Raw genomic sequence first — 23,893 nt, forward strand, 5'->3', positions numbered from 1 at the left:
CAATATTCTAGTACGCTTACGCTTACTTTTTTTCTTTTACATAATTTTTAAATTTTCACATTTCTTATAGGAATATTTAGAGCATTTTACTTGCTTTGTCACTTTGTCCGGTGCTTCTTCAACTTCAAGTGTGATATGTTGAGCTTCATTGTTGCTTAATCTCTCTGTTTCATACCCTAATCCGTCGACTGGTTAATCTCAGGTAATTATCTACACTAACACGCACGCTGTTTCGCTGTTGTTAAATTATTTGTTTACTTTATGAACAGTAGAATTATTTGTGCTGAAAGTTTGTCTGTATATAGTACGTTGTAGAAGTCTTGCAGCAGAGTCTAGACGCGATTTGCGATCATCATGTAGCTCCAGCACACTGACTTCAATTGAGGTATGCTATGCTGATCCTCGTGTAATTTTCTGCTTTTCTGGAAATCAGTCTGTTTCGCGCGGAATTATGGGTGATCGTAGGAAAAATGGTATTGAGAAGATGAAATGGAAGGAAAGGAAGTAAAGTTGGATTTAGTTAAGGCCTGTAGGGCTGTAATTTATGTCTGCGGAGTTTTTTTTTTTTTTTTGAGAACTAGAAAGTAAACGAAGGGTTTGAAGTGAAGCATACTGTATGAGTTTGAGTTTTGCTTCTTCAGTGAAGAGGGACTAGAATTGTGTGTGTGTTTTTCCTACTTCGCTGCTGCTGCCGTCTTTCTTGGCTTTGGAGTTGGGTTTAAATGATGTGTGTATTGTGTTTTTCTTTGCCCTAAATGCTTTGGGGAGTGATTCTGTGATTTGGGTTTGCTGCTTTAATTTCTGGCAGAAGAAATGAAGGTTAGAGAAAGGAAAGGAGAAAGGGGAGGTGGGGGAATCCAGTCTGAAACATTGTAATGCTTTCTGGAGCCATTTGATCCAGTGTAGTGGTTTTCTTTCCTTATTTTGAATTTATAAATATTAGTGTTTTAGGTGTGTACTACCACTCTGTTTTTTTCTAGAATGAATTAGAGGCTTCAATTTTGTTGAGATCAAACTGTTCTGTGGTGAGTGTTTTGCATGTGAATGCTCCTGTAAAGGAGTCTTGACAGGTGAACTAGAGGGGGTTGGTATACAGCTTGTGGTGGTATATTTGCAAGGGAAAATGGCTTACCAAAGAAGGGGGTCAGATCTGCAACAGCAAAGGCGGATTATGAGGACACAGACTGCCGGCAATCTCGGGGAGTCCATGATGGACAGTGAAGTGGTACCATCATCTCTAGTGGAAATTGCCCCAATTCTACGTGTTGCCAATGAGGTCGAACCTAGCAACCCAAGGGTTGCTTACCTCTGTGAGTGCTCCTTCTGGATTAGTATTGATTTTTAGTGTATCACATAGTTGTCAGATTGCATGATGTAGAAGAATTCACAGTTTGTTGACTGAATTTTTTTTTTCATTTTGGTTGCAATGTTTATATTTGAGTACTCTTGAATTATGTTTATGATACATTTCTATGAAGAAAGTAATAGCAGTTTGATCAGGACATTGGTGTATAGTGATTAATTGTGCCAGTATTTCATTTTTGGACTAAGTTCTATTTTTCTTGTAATGCCACAAAGGAGCTCGTGTTCTATTTTTATAAAAACAATGTTCTGACGAGCATTGGTTCACTGACAGGAGTGTAAATGCTAGATATTTCTTAAAAGTCATCTGCCTGTACCATTTTCATATGTCAATGCATTCAAAAATCAAATTCATAATAATTAAGAAAAACAGATTGTTCTTGCTTGCAGTGTCTATTTCAAAGTAACATGTGTTTGTATGTACTGTGTGATTTTTTATTTTGTGATTCTGTATATCTGCTCTTAACTTGCTTAGTTAGCAGGGCTTTCCACCTTATAAAGTTCCACTCACCTCTTGTTTGAACTTACAATGAGTTTTGATTCTGATTTAATTTTCATATTCGCATATTGGAGACAGGTAGGTTTTATGCTTTTGAGAAAGCTCATCGATTAGATCCAACATCAAGTGGACGTGGAGTTCGCCAGTTCAAAACTGCCCTTCTTCAGAGGCTGGAAAGAGTAATTTCAGATTATTTTGCTGCTATTACTTTCCTTACCATGTTGTGGTTTCAAGCATTATGTTTGACTCTGGTTCATGTGACTGCTGAGTTGAACAAAGTCAGAGCTAAATGAGGCTCTTAAGAAATTAGGAGTGTAAAATTTGTCATGACTTATTTCTTGTTGATTGATTTGGAAGCAATATACTGTTTAACTGTCATTAGCTTTTAAATTAATCCAGGAAAATGAATCAACTTTAGCTGGAAGGACAAAAAGTGATGCTCGTGAAATGCAGAGTTTTTATCAACATTACTACAGGAAGTATATTCAAGCTCTACAGAATGCAGCTGATAAAGCTGATCGGTAATAACCATGTGGTTACAGATGTTTGTAATTTACTCTATTGTTCGATCTTCACATGATGAACCTTATTTTCTTATTATTTCTTTGTTTGGGTGTATCCCACTATACAGTGTGAGGCTTACAAAGGCATACCAAACTGCTGCTGTGCTTTTTGAGGTCTTGAAGGCTGTTAATCTGACAGAATCTGTTGAAGTGGCTGATGAGGTAGTCACTGAAACCTTGTGAATTTAGTGCTTTGATTATTTCAACAAAGTTTATTGCCTCTTGTAAGTTCTGGTAACTTTTTCCATTGTATGACCTTCCTCTTGTAAGTTCTGGTAACTTGTTCCATTGTATGACTTTTTACTGCTGCAAGTATTTATGCCGTTAATCATGTGTTGGTCAGGTCCTTCCCCTTTATGTTCCTTTAATGCCTAGGCTTATATCTGTAGATTTTGGAAGCTCAAGCAAAGGTTGCTGAAAAGACAAAGACACTGGTGCATTATAATATACTTCCACTTGATCCTGAAAGTTCAAATCAAGCAATTATGAGATACCCTGAGGTTGTCTCTAGTTTATATTCTTTTAGTCTTGATTTTTTGTTGATTCTAGTTTCCTCCATGTTCTAATATTGTTTACATTGATAGATTCAAGCATCTGTGGCTGCTCTACGTAATACAAGGGGTCTACCATGGCCGAAGGGCCATAAGAAGAAAGTAGATGAAGATATTCTAGATTGGCTTCAATCTATGTTTGGTTTTCAGGTTTTAGTGCTTGTTGCTGGGATTATCTAGGCTTAATGGTGGGAAATTCAAGCTACATATTTGTCTAAATAACTCTGAATTTTTTGCCTTTTCCATTTCTGTTGATCTACATGCAGAAAGATAATGTTGCAAATCAAAGAGAACATCTGATTTTATTGCTGGCAAATGTGCATATTAGACAATTTCCGAAACCTGATCATCAACAACCTAAGGTTTGTGTGTTCCATTAAACTCAGCTNTTTTTGTGTTTAATAGTACTTTTAATGTAGTTTCTAAATATATAAATTTTATATATTAATGCTAAACTTAATATTATGAAAAATTGGATTAAAAATTACTTCAGTCAAGCATCGTTAAACGAACCAGACAACCATTTTGGGACGGAGGTAGTAGTATAATTTGGGAGTTCATATAGAATTACTTTATACAAATACAAATAAAAATTAGTAAAGTATGTACTTATTTATTAAGCACTTTCTGAATTTAATTAACTATAGAACTACTCGAACACATCTAAACTCGATATAATGATACTTATACTGATCTCATATCCATTTAACACTACTCACATGTACCCAAACTCGTCCTAGTCAACATTATATTGTTTAATATATTATTTAAAAAAGATAAGATTTTTACATATTTTTGTCTTACATATAATTGATTATATAAATTTGCTCAATGCAAAAGAAATTTTCATAAGAAGTGTATAAAGCAATACAACAAAATAATCATATATAAATGCATTATATAAAAAATAATATAGACATATTTATATATTAAAATGGATATTGAGTACCACTTCACCAGCCTGAATGTCGTAGCAAACTGACAAGCGTGTTTTCCACATGGTCGGACAGGATATCAAATTCACCATTATCAACATGAATTTGCTTCTATATTATTTGAGAAATTAATTAGGTTGATAATGTGAAATTAAGAAGATGTTGTGCCGTGAAATAATCACTATCATAAAAGTGAATTTGCCGCTATCAATGCAGGCTCACAATAACGGCGTCACCCTTGAAAATTAACACAACAATCCTCATCTCTGTGCACCTAGAGTAGGGATTAGAACGTACATGGCTTTTAAGAAAGATGACAAAGGATACATCAGACAATGTTTGTGTATGTCTGAACTCTATAATATATCATCTAAATAGTAGAGGTCAAATGATTATGACCACATACCACCTACCAAATATTGACCACTTCACTAAAATTTCCATTGATTTGCATTTTTCCACACTGGCTACATATACTCTATACTATTTTACTCGAATTCTACCCAACTTGATTCCGATCAAACCCGAGTAGCCACTACTCATGTTACTAAATTTAATAGTATTATTTAAAATAATTAACAACTTTGAGAATAATTTACAATTATACAATAATAAAGTAAATATAATGTCTAAGTTATCACAACAACAAATTAATTATACATACATATTTTTATTTCTATTAAAGCTTTACAAATATTTGTAATGTGATTTATCTTTTTTATATAATTTGTGATATTATTATAAGATTACTGAGTGCACATTCTTAAACAGTGAAAAACAAAAAATTTCTTAACATGGATAATTAAAAAATTAATTTAATAATTAATAATTATTGTGTTGCGCTAAAAAGATACGGAGTATTTTTACTTTAAATAATAAAATTGGCAAAACGTCTTCTTCACAATCTTCATCAAAACGCTTGGTGGTAACATTTATATGAAACCAACGTGGCATGTCAGAGTAATTTAATCAAAACGTTAGGTACCTGTCCCGCGTTTTCCTTCTCAATTTCTCATTTCATGATTCCATTTCCGCTCACTTTATTAGTTGTTACCTCATCACCATTATTATTCATTTATTTATTTTTGATAACTCAACTTTCTTTTCGGACCATACTAAATCTCATGAATTCACCTACTTTATTGGCTAGACTAGATAAAGGGGAGGGAGGTGGATTGGTTATTATTATTTTTTAATAAATTAAATTAAATGTTTATTCTCTTTGTTTCATTTTACCTATTATGTTTATTATTTATTGGTCAAATAGACTCTTTATTATTTGTTTATTTTTCTTTAATATTTTTTTTACCTATTTTTAAAATTGATTTTTGATGTTTAATAGTCTTTTAATATAATTTTTAAGTATATAAATTTTGTATATTAATACTAAACTTTTTAATATTAGGAAAAATTGAATCAATAATAATTTCAGTCAAACATCTTAACTAAACCAAGCACATATAATGAGACGGAGGGAGTAATATTTAAATTGATAAGGAATAAAAATAATAAAAATTGTTTAATGGTTAACATCTACATCAGTGATTAATGTGAAAATATGTCATGTTTTACTCAATTGTAAGAATTTGACTTGGTGAGAGAGTCAATTATAGTTTTTAAAAAAGTTTAATGACTCAATTATATTTTCGTGTATAGCTCACGAGTCACAACTAATTTGACCTTTATTCATTTTTTTTTTTGAAATCCTTTTTATTCATTTTTAAACAAGATAAATTTTGTTTTTTTTTTTTCATGAAGTAAAATGATAAAATTATCTGTTAATTTTTTTAAAATTAATTATGCAATAAAGTTTTAGTTAAATAATTAGCGAATCATAATGTGACACATGAATATATCAAAATTTGTAGAGTCGAATATTCAAGTAATTAAGGAGAGTTAGTGGAATGAGACTAGTAGAACAATATTCTAGTACGCTTACGCTTACTTTTTTTCTTTTACATAATTTTTAAATTTTCACATTTCTTATAGGAATATTTAGAGCATTTTACTTGCTTTGTCACTTTGTCCGGTGCTTCTTCAACTTCAAGTGTGATATGTTGAGCTTCATTGTTGCTTAATCTCTCTGTTTCATACCCTAATCCGTCGACTGGTTAATCTCAGGTAATTATCTACACTAACACGCACGCTGTTTCGCTGTTGTTAAATTATTTGTTTACTTTATGAACAGTAGAATTATTTGTGCTGAAAGTTTGTCTGTATATAGTACGTTGTAGAAGTCTTGCAGCAGAGTCTAGACGCGATTTGCGATCATCATGTAGCTCCAGCACACTGACTTCAATTGAGGTATGCTATGCTGATCCTCGTGTAATTTTCTGCTTTTCTGGAAATCAGTCTGTTTCGCGCGGAATTATGGGTGATCGTAGGAAAAATGGTATTGAGAAGATGAAATGGAAGGAAAGGAAGTAAAGTTGGATTTAGTTAAGGCCTGTAGGGCTGTAATTTATGTCTGCGGAGTTTTTTTTTTTTTTTTGAGAACTAGAAAGTAAACGAAGGGTTTGAAGTGAAGCATACTGTATGAGTTTGAGTTTTGCTTCTTCAGTGAAGAGGGACTAGAATTGTGTGTGTGTTTTTCCTACTTCGCTGCTGCTGCCGTCTTTCTTGGCTTTGGAGTTGGGTTTAAATGATGTGTGTATTGTGTTTTTCTTTGCCCTAAATGCTTTGGGGAGTGATTCTGTGATTTGGGTTTGCTGCTTTAATTTCTGGCAGAAGAAATGAAGGTTAGAGAAAGGAAAGGAGAAAGGGGAGGTGGGGGAATCCAGTCTGAAACATTGTAATGCTTTCTGGAGCCATTTGATCCAGTGTAGTGGTTTTCTTTCCTTATTTTGAATTTATAAATATTAGTGTTTTAGGTGTGTACTACCACTCTGTTTTTTTCTAGAATGAATTAGAGGCTTCAATTTTGTTGAGATCAAACTGTTCTGTGGTGAGTGTTTTGCATGTGAATGCTCCTGTAAAGGAGTCTTGACAGGTGAACTAGAGGGGGTTGGTATACAGCTTGTGGTGGTATATTTGCAAGGGAAAATGGCTTACCAAAGAAGGGGGTCAGATCTGCAACAGCAAAGGCGGATTATGAGGACACAGACTGCCGGCAATCTCGGGGAGTCCATGATGGACAGTGAAGTGGTACCATCATCTCTAGTGGAAATTGCCCCAATTCTACGTGTTGCCAATGAGGTCGAACCTAGCAACCCAAGGGTTGCTTACCTCTGTGAGTGCTCCTTCTGGATTAGTATTGATTTTTAGTGTATCACATAGTTGTCAGATTGCATGATGTAGAAGAATTCACAGTTTGTTGACTGAATTTTTTTTTTCATTTTGGTTGCAATGTTTATATTTGAGTACTCTTGAATTATGTTTATGATACATTTCTATGAAGAAAGTAATAGCAGTTTGATCAGGACATTGGTGTATAGTGATTAATTGTGCCAGTATTTCATTTTTGGACTAAGTTCTATTTTTCTTGTAATGCCACAAAGGAGCTCGTGTTCTATTTTTATAAAAACAATGTTCTGACGAGCATTGGTTCACTGACAGGAGTGTAAATGCTAGATATTTCTTAAAAGTCATCTGCCTGTACCATTTTCATATGTCAATGCATTCAAAAATCAAATTCATAATAATTAAGAAAAACAGATTGTTCTTGCTTGCAGTGTCTATTTCAAAGTAACATGTGTTTGTATGTACTGTGTGATTTTTTATTTTGTGATTCTGTATATCTGCTCTTAACTTGCTTAGTTAGCAGGGCTTTCCACCTTATAAAGTTCCACTCACCTCTTGTTTGAACTTACAATGAGTTTTGATTCTGATTTAATTTTCATATTCGCATATTGGAGACAGGTAGGTTTTATGCTTTTGAGAAAGCTCATCGATTAGATCCAACATCAAGTGGACGTGGAGTTCGCCAGTTCAAAACTGCCCTTCTTCAGAGGCTGGAAAGAGTAATTTCAGATTATTTTGCTGCTATTACTTTCCTTACCATGTTGTGGTTTCAAGCATTATGTTTGACTCTGGTTCATGTGACTGCTGAGTTGAACAAAGTCAGAGCTAAATGAGGCTCTTAAGAAATTAGGAGTGTAAAATTTGTCATGACTTATTTCTTGTTGATTGATTTGGAAGCAATATACTGTTTAACTGTCATTAGCTTTTAAATTAATCCAGGAAAATGAATCAACTTTAGCTGGAAGGACAAAAAGTGATGCTCGTGAAATGCAGAGTTTTTATCAACATTACTACAGGAAGTATATTCAAGCTCTACAGAATGCAGCTGATAAAGCTGATCGGTAATAACCATGTGGTTACAGATGTTTGTAATTTACTCTATTGTTCGATCTTCACATGATGAACCTTATTTTCTTATTATTTCTTTGTTTGGGTGTATCCCACTATACAGTGTGAGGCTTACAAAGGCATACCAAACTGCTGCTGTGCTTTTTGAGGTCTTGAAGGCTGTTAATCTGACAGAATCTGTTGAAGTGGCTGATGAGGTAGTCACTGAAACCTTGTGAATTTAGTGCTTTGATTATTTCAACAAAGTTTATTGCCTCTTGTAAGTTCTGGTAACTTTTTCCATTGTATGACCTTCCTCTTGTAAGTTCTGGTAACTTGTTCCATTGTATGACTTTTTACTGCTGCAAGTATTTATGCCGTTAATCATGTGTTGGTCAGGTCCTTCCCCTTTATGTTCCTTTAATGCCTAGGCTTATATCTGTAGATTTTGGAAGCTCAAGCAAAGGTTGCTGAAAAGACAAAGACACTGGTGCATTATAATATACTTCCACTTGATCCTGAAAGTTCAAATCAAGCAATTATGAGATACCCTGAGGTTGTCTCTAGTTTATATTCTTTTAGTCTTGATTTTTTGTTGATTCTAGTTTCCTCCATGTTCTAATATTGTTTACATTGATAGATTCAAGCATCTGTGGCTGCTCTACGTAATACAAGGGGTCTACCATGGCCGAAGGGCCATAAGAAGAAAGTAGATGAAGATATTCTAGATTGGCTTCAATCTATGTTTGGTTTTCAGGTTTTAGTGCTTGTTGCTGGGATTATCTAGGCTTAATGGTGGGAAATTCAAGCTACATATTTGTCTAAATAACTCTGAATTTTTTGCCTTTTCCATTTCTGTTGATCTACATGCAGAAAGATAATGTTGCAAATCAAAGAGAACATCTGATTTTATTGCTGGCAAATGTGCATATTAGACAATTTCCGAAACCTGATCATCAACAACCTAAGGTTTGTGTGTTCCATTAAACTCAGCTTTGTGTATGGTGAAATGCCATCTAATGACTTAAAATTGCATCACTGTTATTAGTTGGATGACCGTGCACTTACAGAAGTCATGAAGAAGCTATTTAAAAACTACAAAAGATGGTGCGAGTACCTTAACCGCAAGAGTAGTCTCTGGTGAGTTTAGTTTTCATGTTTATACATATTAGCAGGAATGTTTTGGCCTGATACTGCCTTCTGTAACATCCCCCCCTTTCCCCGAGGGGATCATAATTCAAGCACTGATTTTTGAAAAGTCTGTGATGTAATATTTTGGTTCATTATGCTTGGCATTTGCTTGCAGGTTGCCAACAATCCAACAAGAAGTGCAGCAAAGAAAATTGCTTTACATGGGTCTATATCTTCTTATCTGGGGGGAAGCTGCAAATTTAAGATTCATGCCAGAATGTTTATGCTATATTTATCATCATGTATGTATTAAATTCTGGGTATTTGTCTAAAAACAAAACAGAAATATATTTGCCTATTTTGATAAATTTAAAAAGTCTAATATTTTGTTATTACTGTTTTGGTTTTGCTTTGCATAAAAGTTTCCGTTATTGTATTTCCATTTCTCGTAGTGATGCAACAGATCTATGCAGTGCCAATTTTTTTTTTCCTTTTTTTTTTTTTGCCACAGCTAATTTGTTAAAGGAAAAGTTATTTTTGCATTGCAATTTTATGTAGGAGCACGTGCGTAAATGCTTCAAACTCCACTATTGTTTCTTTTAACTAGAAAATGATTATATTTTGGAAACATGATTCAGTAATGTTAGCATCAGGTTATTTTTACCTCTGAAAACTTGCGATCTTTTCACTAGGTTAACCATTTCATTTGTTATATTATAAGAATTTGATGGGTTTGGTTCTCATGTGTTTTCAACCGAGGACATCCAGGCAGAATATGTGGAACTATAAGCTTTAGTTTTCTCTATGGTCCTGCTCCATTTTCTGTGTACTGTATTAGGTGTTTCATTTGCTGTAATTTTCAGGTACATTAAATATTTTTCATCTCAACCTTGCAGATGGCATTTGAACTGTATGGTATGTTGGCAGGAAGTGTTAGTCCTGTGACTGGTGAGACTGTCAAACCTGCCTATGGGGGTGATGATGAGGCTTTTTTGATAAAAGTGGTTACTCCTATCTATAACACAATAGCAAAGGTATTATGTTGCAACTTATTTCCTCAATTGTTGCATACTAAGACACAAGCTGGCTTGGGTTGATTAAAAACATATTATATAATTACTCTTGAGCAATATAGTTGGGTATGTTTCTTCTGTTGGGATGAGGAAGATATTTGTATCTTTGTTTCTTCTGTTTGTTGTTATTTTTACTATGTATGGTTTTGTTTTTGAGGACCTCTTGCCCTCTATGATGTAATTTTCTCTATCACTTCTGAAATCTTCTTTTGGAAAGGAAATTTCATTCAACTAAGATCCGAAAACAACGAGTTATAAAATCTTCTTATTATAAAGAGAAGTTAAAATATCCTTCCTGAGGGCATGAGAATATCTTAATGATAGTGGGATTTATTTTTTCTTTTAATCACAAAGGAAGCTAAAAGGAGTGGAGAAGGAAGATCAAAGCATTCTAAATGGAGGAATTATGATGACTTGAATGAGTACTTCTGGTAAAATTTTCTTCGCATCTTCCATTTGTACTTAAAGTCTACTTAGTTTCAAAACATTAGATTCATATTTAGCATAGTAGTGCAGGTCGGAGAATTGCTTTAGATTAGGTTGGCCGATGCGTCTTGATGCTGATTTCTTCTGCCTTCGAGATCTAGTAAGTAATATCATCTACTCTTCCATAATTTGATATGCATTACTGTCTGCCAGTTTCCTTCTCTTTAATCAGCTTAGCCTAGCTGGTTTGATGAAATCAATATATACCTGATTAATGCACCCTGTAAACCCCAATTAATGTGTCTTGAAAGAACAAAAATTTCAAAATAGAGTTCATGATGGTAATTCATTCAAGTCCTCTGTATTTTCCATTTCATAAGTTCAATGGTTGTACATGCCACATTTCTAATATTTGAAAATGTGTAAATTGTAAAATAAGCTTTCATTTGTCAAACTGATATTTCAACATTTAGGAAGGATAATTTTACAGTAGTCTTCCTCCTACACACTGTGATGGAAGTTTTCCCTGTATCGACTTTAAAGTTCAAATGTCCTTATGATTGTATTATTTGCTCAACTTTTGACTCTGCAGTTTGATTTGGAAAATTACACTTATTCACATCCAGGTCAATCTTTGGCCATTAATGTTCTGTATATGGATATTGATCATATGCAGGAAACTGAATCAGTTAAGAATAAACGGTGGATGGGGAAAATCAACTTTGTTGAGATACGCTCATTTTGCCACATTTTTAGGAGTTTTGATAGAATGTGGGGGTTTTACATTCTGTCTTTACAGGTTGGTCTTTGTGTGTTTGTGGTTTTTCTTTTACCTTCATCCCTGTTCTGTTTGTTATTCCCGTGGATTTTTATGCGTTACTCTAAATTCTCTGCTGAAGGCAATGATTATTATTGCATGGAATGGATCCGGTGCACCGAGTTCTATATTTGAGGGAGAAGTGTTCAAGAAAGTGTTGAGCATCTTTATAACAGCTTCAGTATTAAAACTAGCTCAAGGTGTTTTTTCTCTTAACTGACTGACATGTTATCTTGTTCCTATTTCTTAACCCAATTAAATATGAAGATTGTTTACTTTTATGTCACTCTTTGTAAAAAAAATTTGCGTGCAGCTATTGTTGACATAATCATGAGTTGGAAAGCAAGACAAAGCATGTCAATCTATGTCAAGCTAAGATACATTCTGAAAGCTGTCTCTGCAGCAGCGTGGGTCATAATATTGCCAGTAACTTATGCATATAGTTGGAAAAATCCTCCTTCATTTGCACAGACAATAAAGAGCTGGTTTGGCAACAGTCCAAGTTCGCCTTCTTTGTTCTTCATTGCAGTTCTGTTTTACTTGTCCCCAAACATGCTCTCTGCATTGTTGTTTCTATTTCCTTTTATACGCCGTAATCTTGAGAGGTCAGAGTATAAGATTGCGAGGCTTGTAATGTGGTGGTCCCAGGTACAGAACCGTCATTATGTATTTTATTGCAATTTCTTTTTCCTGCTTCTGACCCTCTTCATATTTCTTTTCCCCTATTTGGTTATGTTTTGATTGCAGCCTCGGCTTTATGTTGGAAGGGGGATGCATGATGACACATTTTCTCTGGTCAAGTATGCTATTGGTTTGAATTCTTATCGAAATGAACTTACTTGGCTTGTATGCTTGTTTTAGTTAATTATAATGTTAACAATTTTCAGATACACACTGTTTTGGGTTCTCCTCATGGCATCAAAGTTGTCATTCAGTTACTTTGTTGAGGTGACATCCTCACTCCTTCCAATGTTTTTATGATTGATATTTGATAGCAGTAATGCGTGAGACTCTTGTGATGTGCTTCATTAACCGTGATAGTAATCATTGCCCCAAACAAAAGTACAATATTTTAAAGCTTTTAACATTCTTCTTCCTTGATGCACTCAAGGTCTTTATAAGCATGAAACATGGGATAAGACCATATCAGAAATAGCATTTATTATAGCCAGATATAAATTGCGCTTATGGAAGACAATTTGGGAAAAAAAATTGATTTAGTTGGTATGAACATGTGAAACAAAGACCCATGGATGCAAAGATTAGGAAAGATTGATAACACGGTAGGAATAAGACATAGGAGTGGGAGAGGCAGGCTGCAATTCAATTAGAGAATAGAGATAAGTTAACCTTTGTTAAGAGTCCCACATTGATAAAATAAGAGAGAAAATATGGGTTTATAAGGCTATGTGTTGGATTCAATCTTTTAGTGTGGTTTGGCCCATGTGCATTATAGCCCAATCTTAGTTTATAACAATCTTAATGGCTCATACCGAAGTTAGTGCATGATAGAACTCACATAGCAAAAGCCAACTAGATTGGGACTAAGGTTTATTTGAGTTCAGTTATGCACTTATCACTTATGTAACCTTTCTGAGTTTCTGGTATCAAATACTATGTTTAGCCAATATAAAATATTCTATCAGTCAATCTCTTCTGCAGAAGGCTCTGGTCCAATCAATATACAACTCTTATAAATGTTATCGTCGTCATTGTTATGAATAAAATTATTTTATTTATCAGAAAATATATGAGCAGCATGCATCCCCTTGGAAAAATTGATATGCTTAAATTTTATATTCCTGCAGATAAAGCCTTCCAAAAATTGACATGTTATAATCTTTTATATTCTTGCAGATAAAACCTCTTGTAGGTCCTACTAAAGAAATCATGGAGGTTCACATACAAAGATACCAGTGGCATGAGTTCTTCCCCCGAGGTAATCAGTCTTGTATTCTTTTGTATATGTTATTACTGGTGATTGGTGAAAAGATACTAAGTATATATGATCTTTCCTTTGCAGCAAAGAAAAACATTGGTGTTGTGATTGCACTATGGGCTCCTATTATTCTTGTATGTGCTATCTCATTTATGCAGTTTCTTCCTTTTCCTTATTCATATCTCTAACGAAAGATTATTTCCAGGTCTACTTCATGGACACTCAGATTTGGTATGCAATTTTCTCTACAATATTTGGCGGTATATATGGTGCATTCCGCCGTCTGGGAGAGGTTGGTGGATCTTCCCATGCCATAATTTACTTTACTTTCATATGAATAAGCTGCCTTTAGTTTTAGCTTGTCTCTCTGAGGTTGTATCTGTGAGATAATGAAAACAGCCAAAGAACCGAACATAAGTAGTATATTGGCTGGTTACTATTCATGCTTGTAATCTTATTTATTCTAGCCCTTATTTATGGTTTGGAAATCTGATTCAATAATGTCAACGTCATCAAATCATTTTTACCTCTAGAAGTTGTGATCTTTTTACTGGGATATCCATTTCACTAATTGTATTCTGTTTATAAGAATGTGATGGATTTAGTTCTCATTTGTTTTCAGCTAAGGATGGATTATTTGTCCCCTTTCTGTTTTCAGATTCGAACATTAGGAATGCTTAGGTCTCGGTTTCAGTCACTGCCAGGGGCTTTTAATGCCCGCTTGATTCCATTGGAAAAGAAAGAAAAAGCTAAGAAGGGACTAAAGGCGGCATTATCTCGAAAGTTTGATGAGGTTAAACGGATTATCAAAATTGATTTAGCAATATACTAACTTCCCAAGGCACAAGATCACATAATTGGTTCATTGACTGGTTCTTGCAGGTGACAAGCAGTAGAGGGAATGAAGCTGCAAGGTTCGCTCAGATGTGGAACAAGATAATTGAGAGCTTTAGAGATGAGGATCTGATAAACAATAGGTAGTATATGATATAGCTCCTGTAGGAGAAGGATGCTATTTCTCTCTAACATCTTTTAACCTATTTCCTCACCTTTCCTGTTGTCTTATTTGAAATTCCCTCTTCTCCTCTACTGTTTCCCCTTCTACATTCACATCCCTTTTATACTTCTGAATTTGATTCTCTACATGACAGGGAAATGAACTTATTGCTTGTGCCCAGTAGGGCAGATAAGGACTTGGAAGACCTTGTTCAGTGGCCTCCATTTTTATTAGCTAGCAAGGTATGATGCCTCCTCAGTAGTTGCTTCATTTTATCAACCTTCTTCCATAATTGTTTCTGTCAACTTTCTTAACTGAGTACGGTTCATATGCCTGGTATTTAGATTCCAATTGCATTGGATATGGCTGAAAATAGTGATGGGAGAGGTCGTGAGCTGATGAAAAGATTGAATGATGACACTTACATGCGCAGTGCAATTCGTGAGTGTTATGCTTCCTGCAAAAGCATTATCAATTATTTGGTTTTGGGTGAAAAGGAAAAAGCGTAAGTCTACTATCAAAAATGTCTATTCAAATATTTGTTTTTGTTGGAGATTCTACTTTGCTTTATGAGATTCTATGTGCTCCAAAAACGCAAAGTGGAGAGGCAATAAAGTAATCAAGCCTCCTCCATTATTTGTGGTTGATTACCATATTGTCCCCATTTTCCATTTCTGGAAACGCATGAGTCATGACAAACATTAAAGAAAATTCCTTATTCTTGAATATCTACGTACCTAGGCACATTTTTATTTCTTGTAAACAGTGTTTGCTTGAGAGGATTTCTCATTAGTTATCAATTATTTGCAGTGTTATAAATGAAATTTTCTCCAAAGTTGATCATCACATACAAGAAGGCGACCTGATAAAAGAATTTAACATGAGCTGTCTTCCTATCCTCTACCGAAAATTTGTGGAGCTTATTGAGATTTTGGTAAAGTATTTGACACTTAGGTCAGGGTTTTTGGTACCCATTTATTTAGGGGTATTGTTATAGATCATTGTTAATTGGTTAATATAATTGTTGTTGTGTATTGGTTGTAATTTATTGTATGCTTGTTGTATTAAAAAAGATGTCATAATTGTACATTTAATGGAAAAATATGGCTGCTGAAAAGTCTTACCATAATGTAAATAATTTCACAGAAAGAAAATGAGGAGGAGAAGAAGGATCAGCTAGTTATTGTTTTGCTCGATGTGTATGAGGTTGTGACCAGAGATATAATGCAAGACTATGTTCCAAGGTAAATTGTGCAGAAGAATTTGTTTCCTCATGCATGTTTTTGTGTTGACTCATTTTCTGTTTATTATCCTGCTTTTGTAGTTCACTGGAATCTAGCCATGGTGGTTTTGGGCACGAGGAGATGACCCCTCTTAGTGAACATAACCAGTACTTTCGTGACCTTAAGTTCCCTGTTACAGAGGAAACAGAATCATGGAAGGAAAAGGTAAGCTATTGCTATATTTTTTTAAATCATTTTGACGAGTTAGAAAAACTAAGCCCAATGACTAAGCAAATAGTTTAGCTTTGGTATTTGGGTTTTTAAGAGGAGCTTCTGGTACTTGCTCTGATCTCACTATCATCCATTCGTTTTACGAAAGGAGATTAAAGAAGATGATGATCCTATTCTTAATTTCATGGTATTGAACAATGGGGGTTTTATTTCTATCTATTGGGAACTGTACAAAAGGTCCTATATATACACATGAGACGCACAAGTTGGGCTAAACCCACTACTGCAATCTAGGTTAATATTCAACACAATCGTAGTTGCATAGTTTCATATTGACCTTCAATTTACATTAAATTTCTTATCATTTTCAGATTGGCAGGCTTCATTTATTGCTCACAGTAAGGGAGTCTGCAATGGATGTTCCAACCAACTTAGAAGCTAGGAGGCGCATTGCATTCTTCTCAAATTCATTGTTTATGGACATGCCCCGAGCTCCTAAAGTTCGCAATATGCTTTCTTTTTCGTGAGTATTCTTCAGATTGTATTACATTTTAGTTGCACACATTGAATCATTTGTGGAGTTAAGGGCAGCATGGTTGTGTTGGTTTTTAGTAACAAATGGAGTATCACTTGTGGTCCCTTGACTGTAGTGACATTTCCATATTCACTGACTTTGTCAAACTGACCAAATTCAATCCAAAATGTTTGAAGGTCCTCACTTTTATGAAAGTCCATATTTTTTTGCATGTGGTGGCATTTTCAAATTTGGACTGAATTTGGTCCATTTGAAAAAGTTGAGGGATTACATTTGGTCAATTGATAGTAGAGGACCAAATGCCCAAATGTGGTATTAACTTTTATTTTTATTTTTATTTTTTTTACGAACAAGTGCTTTTATTGAACAAAATGAGAGGCCGAAGCCTTCCAGACGCCTTAGGCCCAAAAGCGACCTAAGGCTCACCAACAAGAGGCCCAAAGACCTTACAATCTCAAATGTGGTATTAACTTAATTCTTGTTAATGCGATATCATGAGAATCAAAATCCAAAAGACATCAATGGCAATAAACTGCAATAGTAGCATGGTCTGTGCTATGTTGACAAGTGAATATACCATTTTCAGCTTGACTTGTTTCTTGTATTACGTGTGTCATGTGTATGTGTATGTGTGCTTTTCCTTATATTCCTTTGATCTTTTGTAGTGTATTGACTCCTTACTATAATGAGGAGGTTCTTTTCACCATGGACTCTCTGGAAAAGCCAAATGAAGATGGTGTTTCTATACTCTTTTATCTGCAAAAAATTTACCCTGGTTAGTTTGTTTACTTAGGTCAATAATAATAGTATGCCAATACCATCAAATATACGTTTTTTTTTTCCTGTTATGTTCTAGTCCGAATTCATATGAGAAGACTTACACAGATGAGTGGGAGAACTTTCTGGAGCGGGTTCGCTGTGACAGTGAAGAAGATCTCAAAGAAGATCTCAAGGTCAATACAAGTTTGGAAGAAGAACTTCGTCTATGGGTTTCATATAGAGGCCAAACATTGACCAAAACTGGTATAGGATTCTTTGTTCTTATTTTCACCTTTAGCAGCTACATCATGTGATTGTTGACAATATGCTTTTGAATTTGATTGGTTCATTAAAAAAAAGTTCGAGGTATGATGTACTATCGTCAAGCTTTGGAACTTCAGGCGTTCCTTGATATGGCAAAAGATGAAGGTGCTTATATATACAGTTGATGTTGTTTTCACCTCTTTAAACATTTTGACTTTTATTCATATATTGCACTTTCTGGATTTTCAGAGTTAATGAGAGGGTATAAGGCTGCTGAATCTAATAATGAGGATCAAATGCGAAATGATAGGTCTTTAATGGCACAATGTCAAGCAGTTGCAGACATGAAATTCACTTATGTTGTTTCATGCCAGCAATATGGCATTCAGAAACGAAATGAACGTAACAAAGCTCAAGATATATTAAGACTTATGATAAAGTATTTCCCAAAATATTGTTGTTCTCATTTGTTTGTACTCTAGTCTTGTCCAGTATGGTAATTATCTCATCTTATTTGGCAGGTATCCATCACTTCGTGTTGCTTACATTGATGAGGTTGAAGTAACTAGCATTGAAAAATCCAAAAGGCCTGTTGATAAGGTTTATTATTCGGCTCTTGTAAAGGCTGTGCCAAAATCTGTTGACTCATCTGAGCCAGATCAAAAGTTAGATCAGGTACTGCCCTAAACATGAATGTTCGAACAGCTTCGATCTGCCACTTGATTATTGCCTTTTTTTAAAAACAAAAATTTCTTTTTGTTGTGTTGTCTCTAATCACGTTTATAATGTTTGTGGAACTGTTCTTCCATTACTGTTGTTCATAGATGGCAATGTTGCCAGTCCTTGTATTAAAGTTTTGTGGTTGCATGCTCAATCAACACAACATACTCAATTCTTGGTGGGGAGCATATATCCACCACAACTCCACAATTAACCCAAAAAAAAAAACGTGAATGTATTTTAGTCTAAAACTTGGAGAGCTAATTTGATGTCCTATGTAATCACTAGAAGTCTTCATTTGACTGTAAGATTACTATCTTCTGGTGCTTTTCCAGATGAATCACTATCATAGCCTATCCTCACAATGTTCTTGCTAGGTAATTTATCGCATAAAACTTCCCGGCCCTGCTTTATTGGGTGAAGGAAAGCCAGAAAACCAAAACCATGCCATAATCTTTACTCGTGGTGAAGGATTGCAAACAATTGATATGAACCAGGTATTTAGTAAGACTATTTGATTTTACTTTGAGATTGGTGCTTTGGGCTTTTATATGATGTGAATAAATCCCCATCTGAAAGGATAACTACATGGAAGAAGCCTTCAAAATGAGGAATTTATTGCAAGAGTTTCTTAAGAAGCATGGGGTGAGGAATCCAACCATTCTGGGACTGAGGGAGCATATATTCACTGGCAGGTATTTGGACATTTCCCAAAATTATTCAACAAATTTATTGCTCCTTTGCTCTTGTAAAATTTTTATTTTCCTATGAGTTATAGACCTTATTTCTCATGCCGATGGTGTGAGCATACATTGTTTCTGAATTCCTGTCTTTTGTAATGACTTGGTGTTGTCTACTGTTTATTCAGTGTTTCTTCACTTGCATGGTTTATGTCAAATCAAGAGACCAGTTTTGTTACAATTGGACAAAGGTTACTGGCCAATCCATTGAAGTAAGTATTTAAATTTATGATGGACATCATATTTTGTATTTTGACTGTAATTGCAGTCTCTAGAATTCTAGTTACTCTCTATAATTATATTCCTATGATCCGTTACTCCTGGTTCCTGCTACAAACGGTTATAAAATCTATATGGCCTGATCAAACACTTTTACTAATTGATGACATGATGTTTGTGGTTCCTTAACATTTCAGGGTTCGTTTTCACTATGGTCATCCCGACGTATTTGACAGACTGTTTCATCTAACAAGAGGTGGTGTCAGCAAGGCTTCGAGTGTTATCAACCTAAGTGAAGACATTTTTGCAGGCACCGTACATCAGATAAATTCCCATATGCCTAGTATGTTGAATTCTGATTTTTGTCCTCTCAAAGAGTGATGTTTGGTGCAGGTTTCAATTCTACACTACGTGGGGGCAATGTTACACACCACGAATATATTCAAGTCGGTAAAGGAAGAGACGTGGGTCTCAATCAAATTTCAATGTTTGAGGCAAAGATAGCCTGTGGAAATGGTGAACAGACAATGAGTCGTGATGTTTACAGACTTGGACATCGCTTCGATTTTTTCCGCATGCTGTCATGTTACTTCACCACTGTGGGGTTCTATTTTAGTACTATGGTATAAATCTGCTCCCAGATTTTTTGAAATTCTGTCCCAGTATAGATTTTGTCATACTCAAGTGTGCCTAATTAATGTTCGCCTGCTTTGGCAGATAACTGTTCTTGTGGTATACGTATTTCTGTATGGTCGCCTCTATCTTGTTCTCAGTGGACTTGAGGATGGGTTGAGTTCCCACCCAGCTATACGGGATAATAAACCTCTTCAAGTTGCTCTTGCCTCTCAGTCTTTTGTGCAGATTGGACTTTTAATGGCATTGCCGATGATGATGGAGATAGGTCTTGAAAGGGGTTTTCGCACTGCCTTGACTGATTTTGTACTGATGTTGCTACAACTTGCCCCTTTATTCTTCACGTTTTCTCTTGGTACGAGGACCCATTACTATGGAAGAACATTGCTGCACGGGGGAGCTGAATACAAAGGCACTGGTCGTGGCTTTGTTGTATTTCATGCCAAATTTGCTGAAAACTATCGCCTGTATTCACGCAGCCATTTCGTGAAGGGAATTGAATTGATGATTCTAGTTCTTGTGTACCACATATTTGGTAAACCATATAGAGATGTTGCTTACGTCCTGGTAACTATATCAATATGGTTCATGGTGGGAACATGGCTATTTGCTCCTTTCTTGTTCAACCCGTCGGGATTTGAGTGGCAAAAGATTCTTGATGATTGGACAGATTGGAATAAATGGATTCACAGCCAGGGTGGCATCGGTGTGCCACCAGCAAAAAGCTGGGAATCTTGGTGGGAGAAAGAACAAATGCATCTCCGTCATTCAGGGATGCGCGGCATCATCATTGAAATATTGTTATCACTGCGGTTTTTTATCTACCAATATGGGCTTGTATATCACCTGTCCATCACTAAGAAATATAAAAGCATCTTGGTATGACCTAGGAATTCATTTCAATTTTTACACGTAATTTGGAATTGTCAAAACAAAGCCCCATTGCGTAACCTTTCACTTTTCAGGTCTATGGCATTTCATGGCTTGTAATTTTCCTTGTCCTAGCAGTAATGAAGGTGAGTTGGAAGATATTAATTTGCTCGTTCCTTCTCCTTAAGTTTTCCATATCTGCTGAGCCGCTGATCCACTTCTTCCTCTGCATGTTCTTCTTCATTCTGTTCAGATTGTATCTACCGGGAGGAGGAAATTCAGCGCTGATTTTCAGCTCGTGTTTCGGTTAATCGAAGGCCTAATATTCATCGCGTTCATGTCTGTTCTGATCACTCTAATAGCAGTCCTGCACATGACATTCCGCGACATCATTGTTTGCATCCTCGCTTTCATGCCAACCGGATGGGGATTGCTCTTGGTAAGTACCCGCCATCCCCATAAATTTTCTCAAACACCTATAAGCCTGTTATGTTTATCATCGTTTTCATTGCTCCTCTCCGAACGCTGCAGATTGCTCAAGCGCTGAGGCATTGGATTCAACCTTCTCGGATCTGGGGATCTGTTAGGACACTGGCACGCTGTTATGAACTAATGATGGGGCTGCTTTTGTTCACTCCAGTCGCATTCCTCGCTTGGTTCCCATTTGTGTCGGAATTCCAGACCCGCATGTTGTTCAACCAAGCATTTAGCAGAGGTCTGCAGATTTCTCGTATTCTTGGTGGTCCAAAGAAGGAGAAAGACAGCTCCAAAAACAGCAAAGAGTAGCTTCGTGTCCATTGTAGTACTTAGTCGCAGGTTTTGGTCACTGTTTAGGCGAATCACTGATATATAAAACTAGAATTGGTTGCATGTCTAAAAGTTTCTGTTTATAGTTTGGATTATTGTAAGGATCTTTTGTAAATATACATATAATAGAGTAAGTTTGTAATTATATATTTATAATATATATATATATATATATATATATAAAGTAGGTAAGAAATGCAAAACTGCATAGCTATAGATACTCTATGCATTAGGATACTTGAACTTATGAAGTTGCTAAATAAACTGGGACTAACCCCAGCAAAGTTAGTTAGATAGTTACTTTAGTAATTATAGGTTAGCTAGTTAGTTTAGTAATTATAGGATTTTAAGTTTAATTTTTTGTGACGGCTTTTTGTTTGAGTTGGTCAGTTAGGTATACCTTAAGTTGACTTATCTCAGTTTTGTCGGTAAAGATCCCAAGACGATTAGATACCTTTAAATAGGTGTTGCAATTTTTCTCATAAATTAAATTAAAACCTTTAAATAGGTGTTGCAATTTTTCTCATAAATTAAATTAAAAATGAGATTAATTAAGGAAGAAGTAACTTGTACTTTTTTATGAGCATATACGGAGTACTTTTTTTTAAAAGGAAAAAATTAATTAATGAATAAAATAAGAGTAGTGTGGTGTACCTGGCCAGTCATAAAGCATATATTACGTCAGGGCAAAGGCAATGGACCCACCGACGCAGATGATGCAGCCACGCATGGCCACATTCTCATGGTTATCTTCTTCCATCATCGCCCACGTGCACTTCACGTGCAAACCGTACTCATTTCAGCAGAAAATTCCATCTGACCCACTTCCCTTCCTTTGTGTAGAGTTGCATTCCGCAAAAAGATTTCTCCAAAAATGGAAAGAAAAATTCTGTGATTGTTACTTCAAATCTTCGATCTTCGTCTCCTAGCTCAGCGGTTGAAGTTCGAGATTTTTACTGAGTTTTCGTACACTTTTTGGGGTGATTTTACGAGTGTGTTGATTTGCTGAGCTTGAATTTACTGCCGGTAAAAGTTGTATGAGCTGCCGGTGAACGGTCATGAATCGGAGCTACTTGCCGTGGCCTCCGCCATTGCCGCCGTCAGCTGGGAGACTGAGTTTACCGGCGACTGAAAATCCGCCATCGCAACGCCACAATTTTACTTCCGCAAGTCTCAGTCGAAGCAATTGGAAGGCGAAAAAGCCCTACAAAGTTCACGCGGCTGAGACCTCTGATTTCCAGCAAGCCAATAGATATTATAATAAGAAAGCTCGAAGGTTTTTTCAGAAGAAGAGGCAGAGGGAGAGTTGCGATTTTGCGCCATTCACGCCGCACAACACGACGTCGTTTCTGATACGGGCTAAGAGATCCGGCGGAATAGCCTCCTTGGTGTCTCCTTACCCGGTCACGCCGTCCGTCCTCCCCACGCCGAAATTCTCGCCGTCGAGGGAGGTTTTAGCGGAGGTAGCGAAGGAAGAGTGGGGCGTGGACGGATACGGGTCGATGAACGGGTTGATCCGACTCCGATCGCCGGAAAATGGAGCCGAAGGAGAAGAAGGTGTTATCGATTCGTGCGTGAGCGACGCGGAGGAGGTGGAGAAGCGGTTGAGCCATGACCTAAACCGTTTCGAGATGATTTACGACCCGATTTACGGCAACGGCGGTTGTCTGAACCGAAACAGAATTCTCCAGTACGACGTCGACGGCGTGGATGAACACATCGAGAGGTTAGAAGAGGAGAACATGGTTTTGAAGGAGAGAATATACACAGTGGAGAAGGAACTGAGGAATTTGCGCAGGAGAATGCGGTGTTTTGAAGCGGAGGACGAAAACGGTGAATCGGAGAATGATGTCGGCGGCGGCTCGGAGGGGAGCGTTGGCGACTGAGCTGTAGCCTGTAGGCTGAACTCGAAATTTAGGCTAGCCGATTGTAGTCGTAGATCAAATTTCGTCGCAGATTAGTTTCGTCGCATTATCTGTAGTGTATAGAGTTTCCCAATCTTCTCTTTGATTTTCTGTTTTCTAGGCAAAATGTTTGTTAACGTTGTGACGGTGAATATTTTGTGACGACTGATGATGATGATGTTGTTAATAATGTAGGGGTTAACATTCCCGTCGCTAAAACTGTGTTGCAGCCATGCGCGACACCATTGGCATAACCAGAGATTCGTCACAACTTTCTTCAACATCTTCAATGTCCTTGGAAAATTCACATGTAGACGTTTTCATTTTGAGTAGTTAGAGGCACTCTAGAAATGGCGGGAAATGGATTGCTTTCATTATTAAAGATTGCACTTTAATCTAAAAAGTTCT

The 23,893-nt window shown here is 36.0% G+C and overlaps 2 protein-coding genes across 4 annotated transcripts; both read left to right on the top strand.

Annotated features, from left to right (window-relative positions):
* The first annotated feature begins 74 nt into the window (after positions 1–74).
* LOC116014681 (callose synthase 2-like) lies at positions 75–6,337 on the top strand. Its single transcript, XM_031254622.1, has 11 exons — positions 75–202; positions 306–385; positions 1,062–1,310; positions 1,940–2,040; positions 2,261–2,382; positions 2,493–2,586; positions 2,814–2,924; positions 3,009–3,125; positions 3,242–3,337; positions 5,900–5,957; positions 6,099–6,337. The coding sequence occupies exons 3-11, from the start codon at positions 1,124–1,126 to the stop codon at positions 6,335–6,337; spliced, it is 1,125 nt and encodes a 374-aa protein (XP_031110482.1). The 5' UTR covers positions 75–202; positions 306–385; positions 1,062–1,123.
* LOC116015065 (callose synthase 2-like) lies at positions 5,907–21,730 on the top strand. 3 transcript variants are annotated; one of them, XM_031255064.1, is made up of 44 exons: positions 5,907–6,031; positions 6,135–6,214; positions 6,638–7,139; positions 7,769–7,869; positions 8,090–8,211; positions 8,322–8,415; positions 8,643–8,753; positions 8,838–8,954; positions 9,071–9,166; positions 9,246–9,337; positions 9,504–9,630; positions 10,225–10,362; positions 10,756–10,832; positions 10,918–10,987; positions 11,504–11,626; positions 11,727–11,844; positions 11,958–12,292; positions 12,392–12,444; positions 12,532–12,592; positions 13,502–13,583; positions 13,668–13,717; positions 13,789–13,875; positions 14,242–14,376; positions 14,466–14,560; positions 14,735–14,822; positions 14,925–15,085; positions 15,391–15,514; positions 15,727–15,824; positions 15,905–16,028; positions 16,406–16,557; positions 17,235–17,344; positions 17,455–17,592; positions 17,689–17,757; positions 17,842–18,031; positions 18,114–18,267; positions 18,690–18,809; positions 18,892–19,007; positions 19,181–19,264; positions 19,469–19,581; positions 19,665–19,894; positions 19,989–20,783; positions 20,870–20,920; positions 21,028–21,213; positions 21,306–21,730. In XM_031255064.1, the coding sequence occupies exons 3-44, from the start codon at positions 6,953–6,955 to the stop codon at positions 21,558–21,560; spliced, it is 5,829 nt and encodes a 1,942-aa protein (XP_031110924.1). In that variant the 5' UTR covers positions 5,907–6,031; positions 6,135–6,214; positions 6,638–6,952; the 3' UTR covers positions 21,561–21,730. The 3 variants fall into 3 exon arrangements, with proteins under 3 accessions (XP_031110924.1, XP_031110925.1, XP_031110927.1); XM_031255065.1 differs by having other exon boundaries at positions 6,888–7,139; XM_031255067.1 differs by having other exon boundaries at positions 6,891–7,139.
* Positions 21,731–23,893: the final 2,163 nt, after the last annotated feature.

The sequence above is a fragment of the Ipomoea triloba genome, chromosome 4 (assembly GCF_003576645.1).
Source record: "Ipomoea triloba cultivar NCNSP0323 chromosome 4, ASM357664v1".
NCBI classification, from domain to species: Eukaryota; Viridiplantae; Streptophyta; class Magnoliopsida; order Solanales; family Convolvulaceae; genus Ipomoea; species Ipomoea triloba.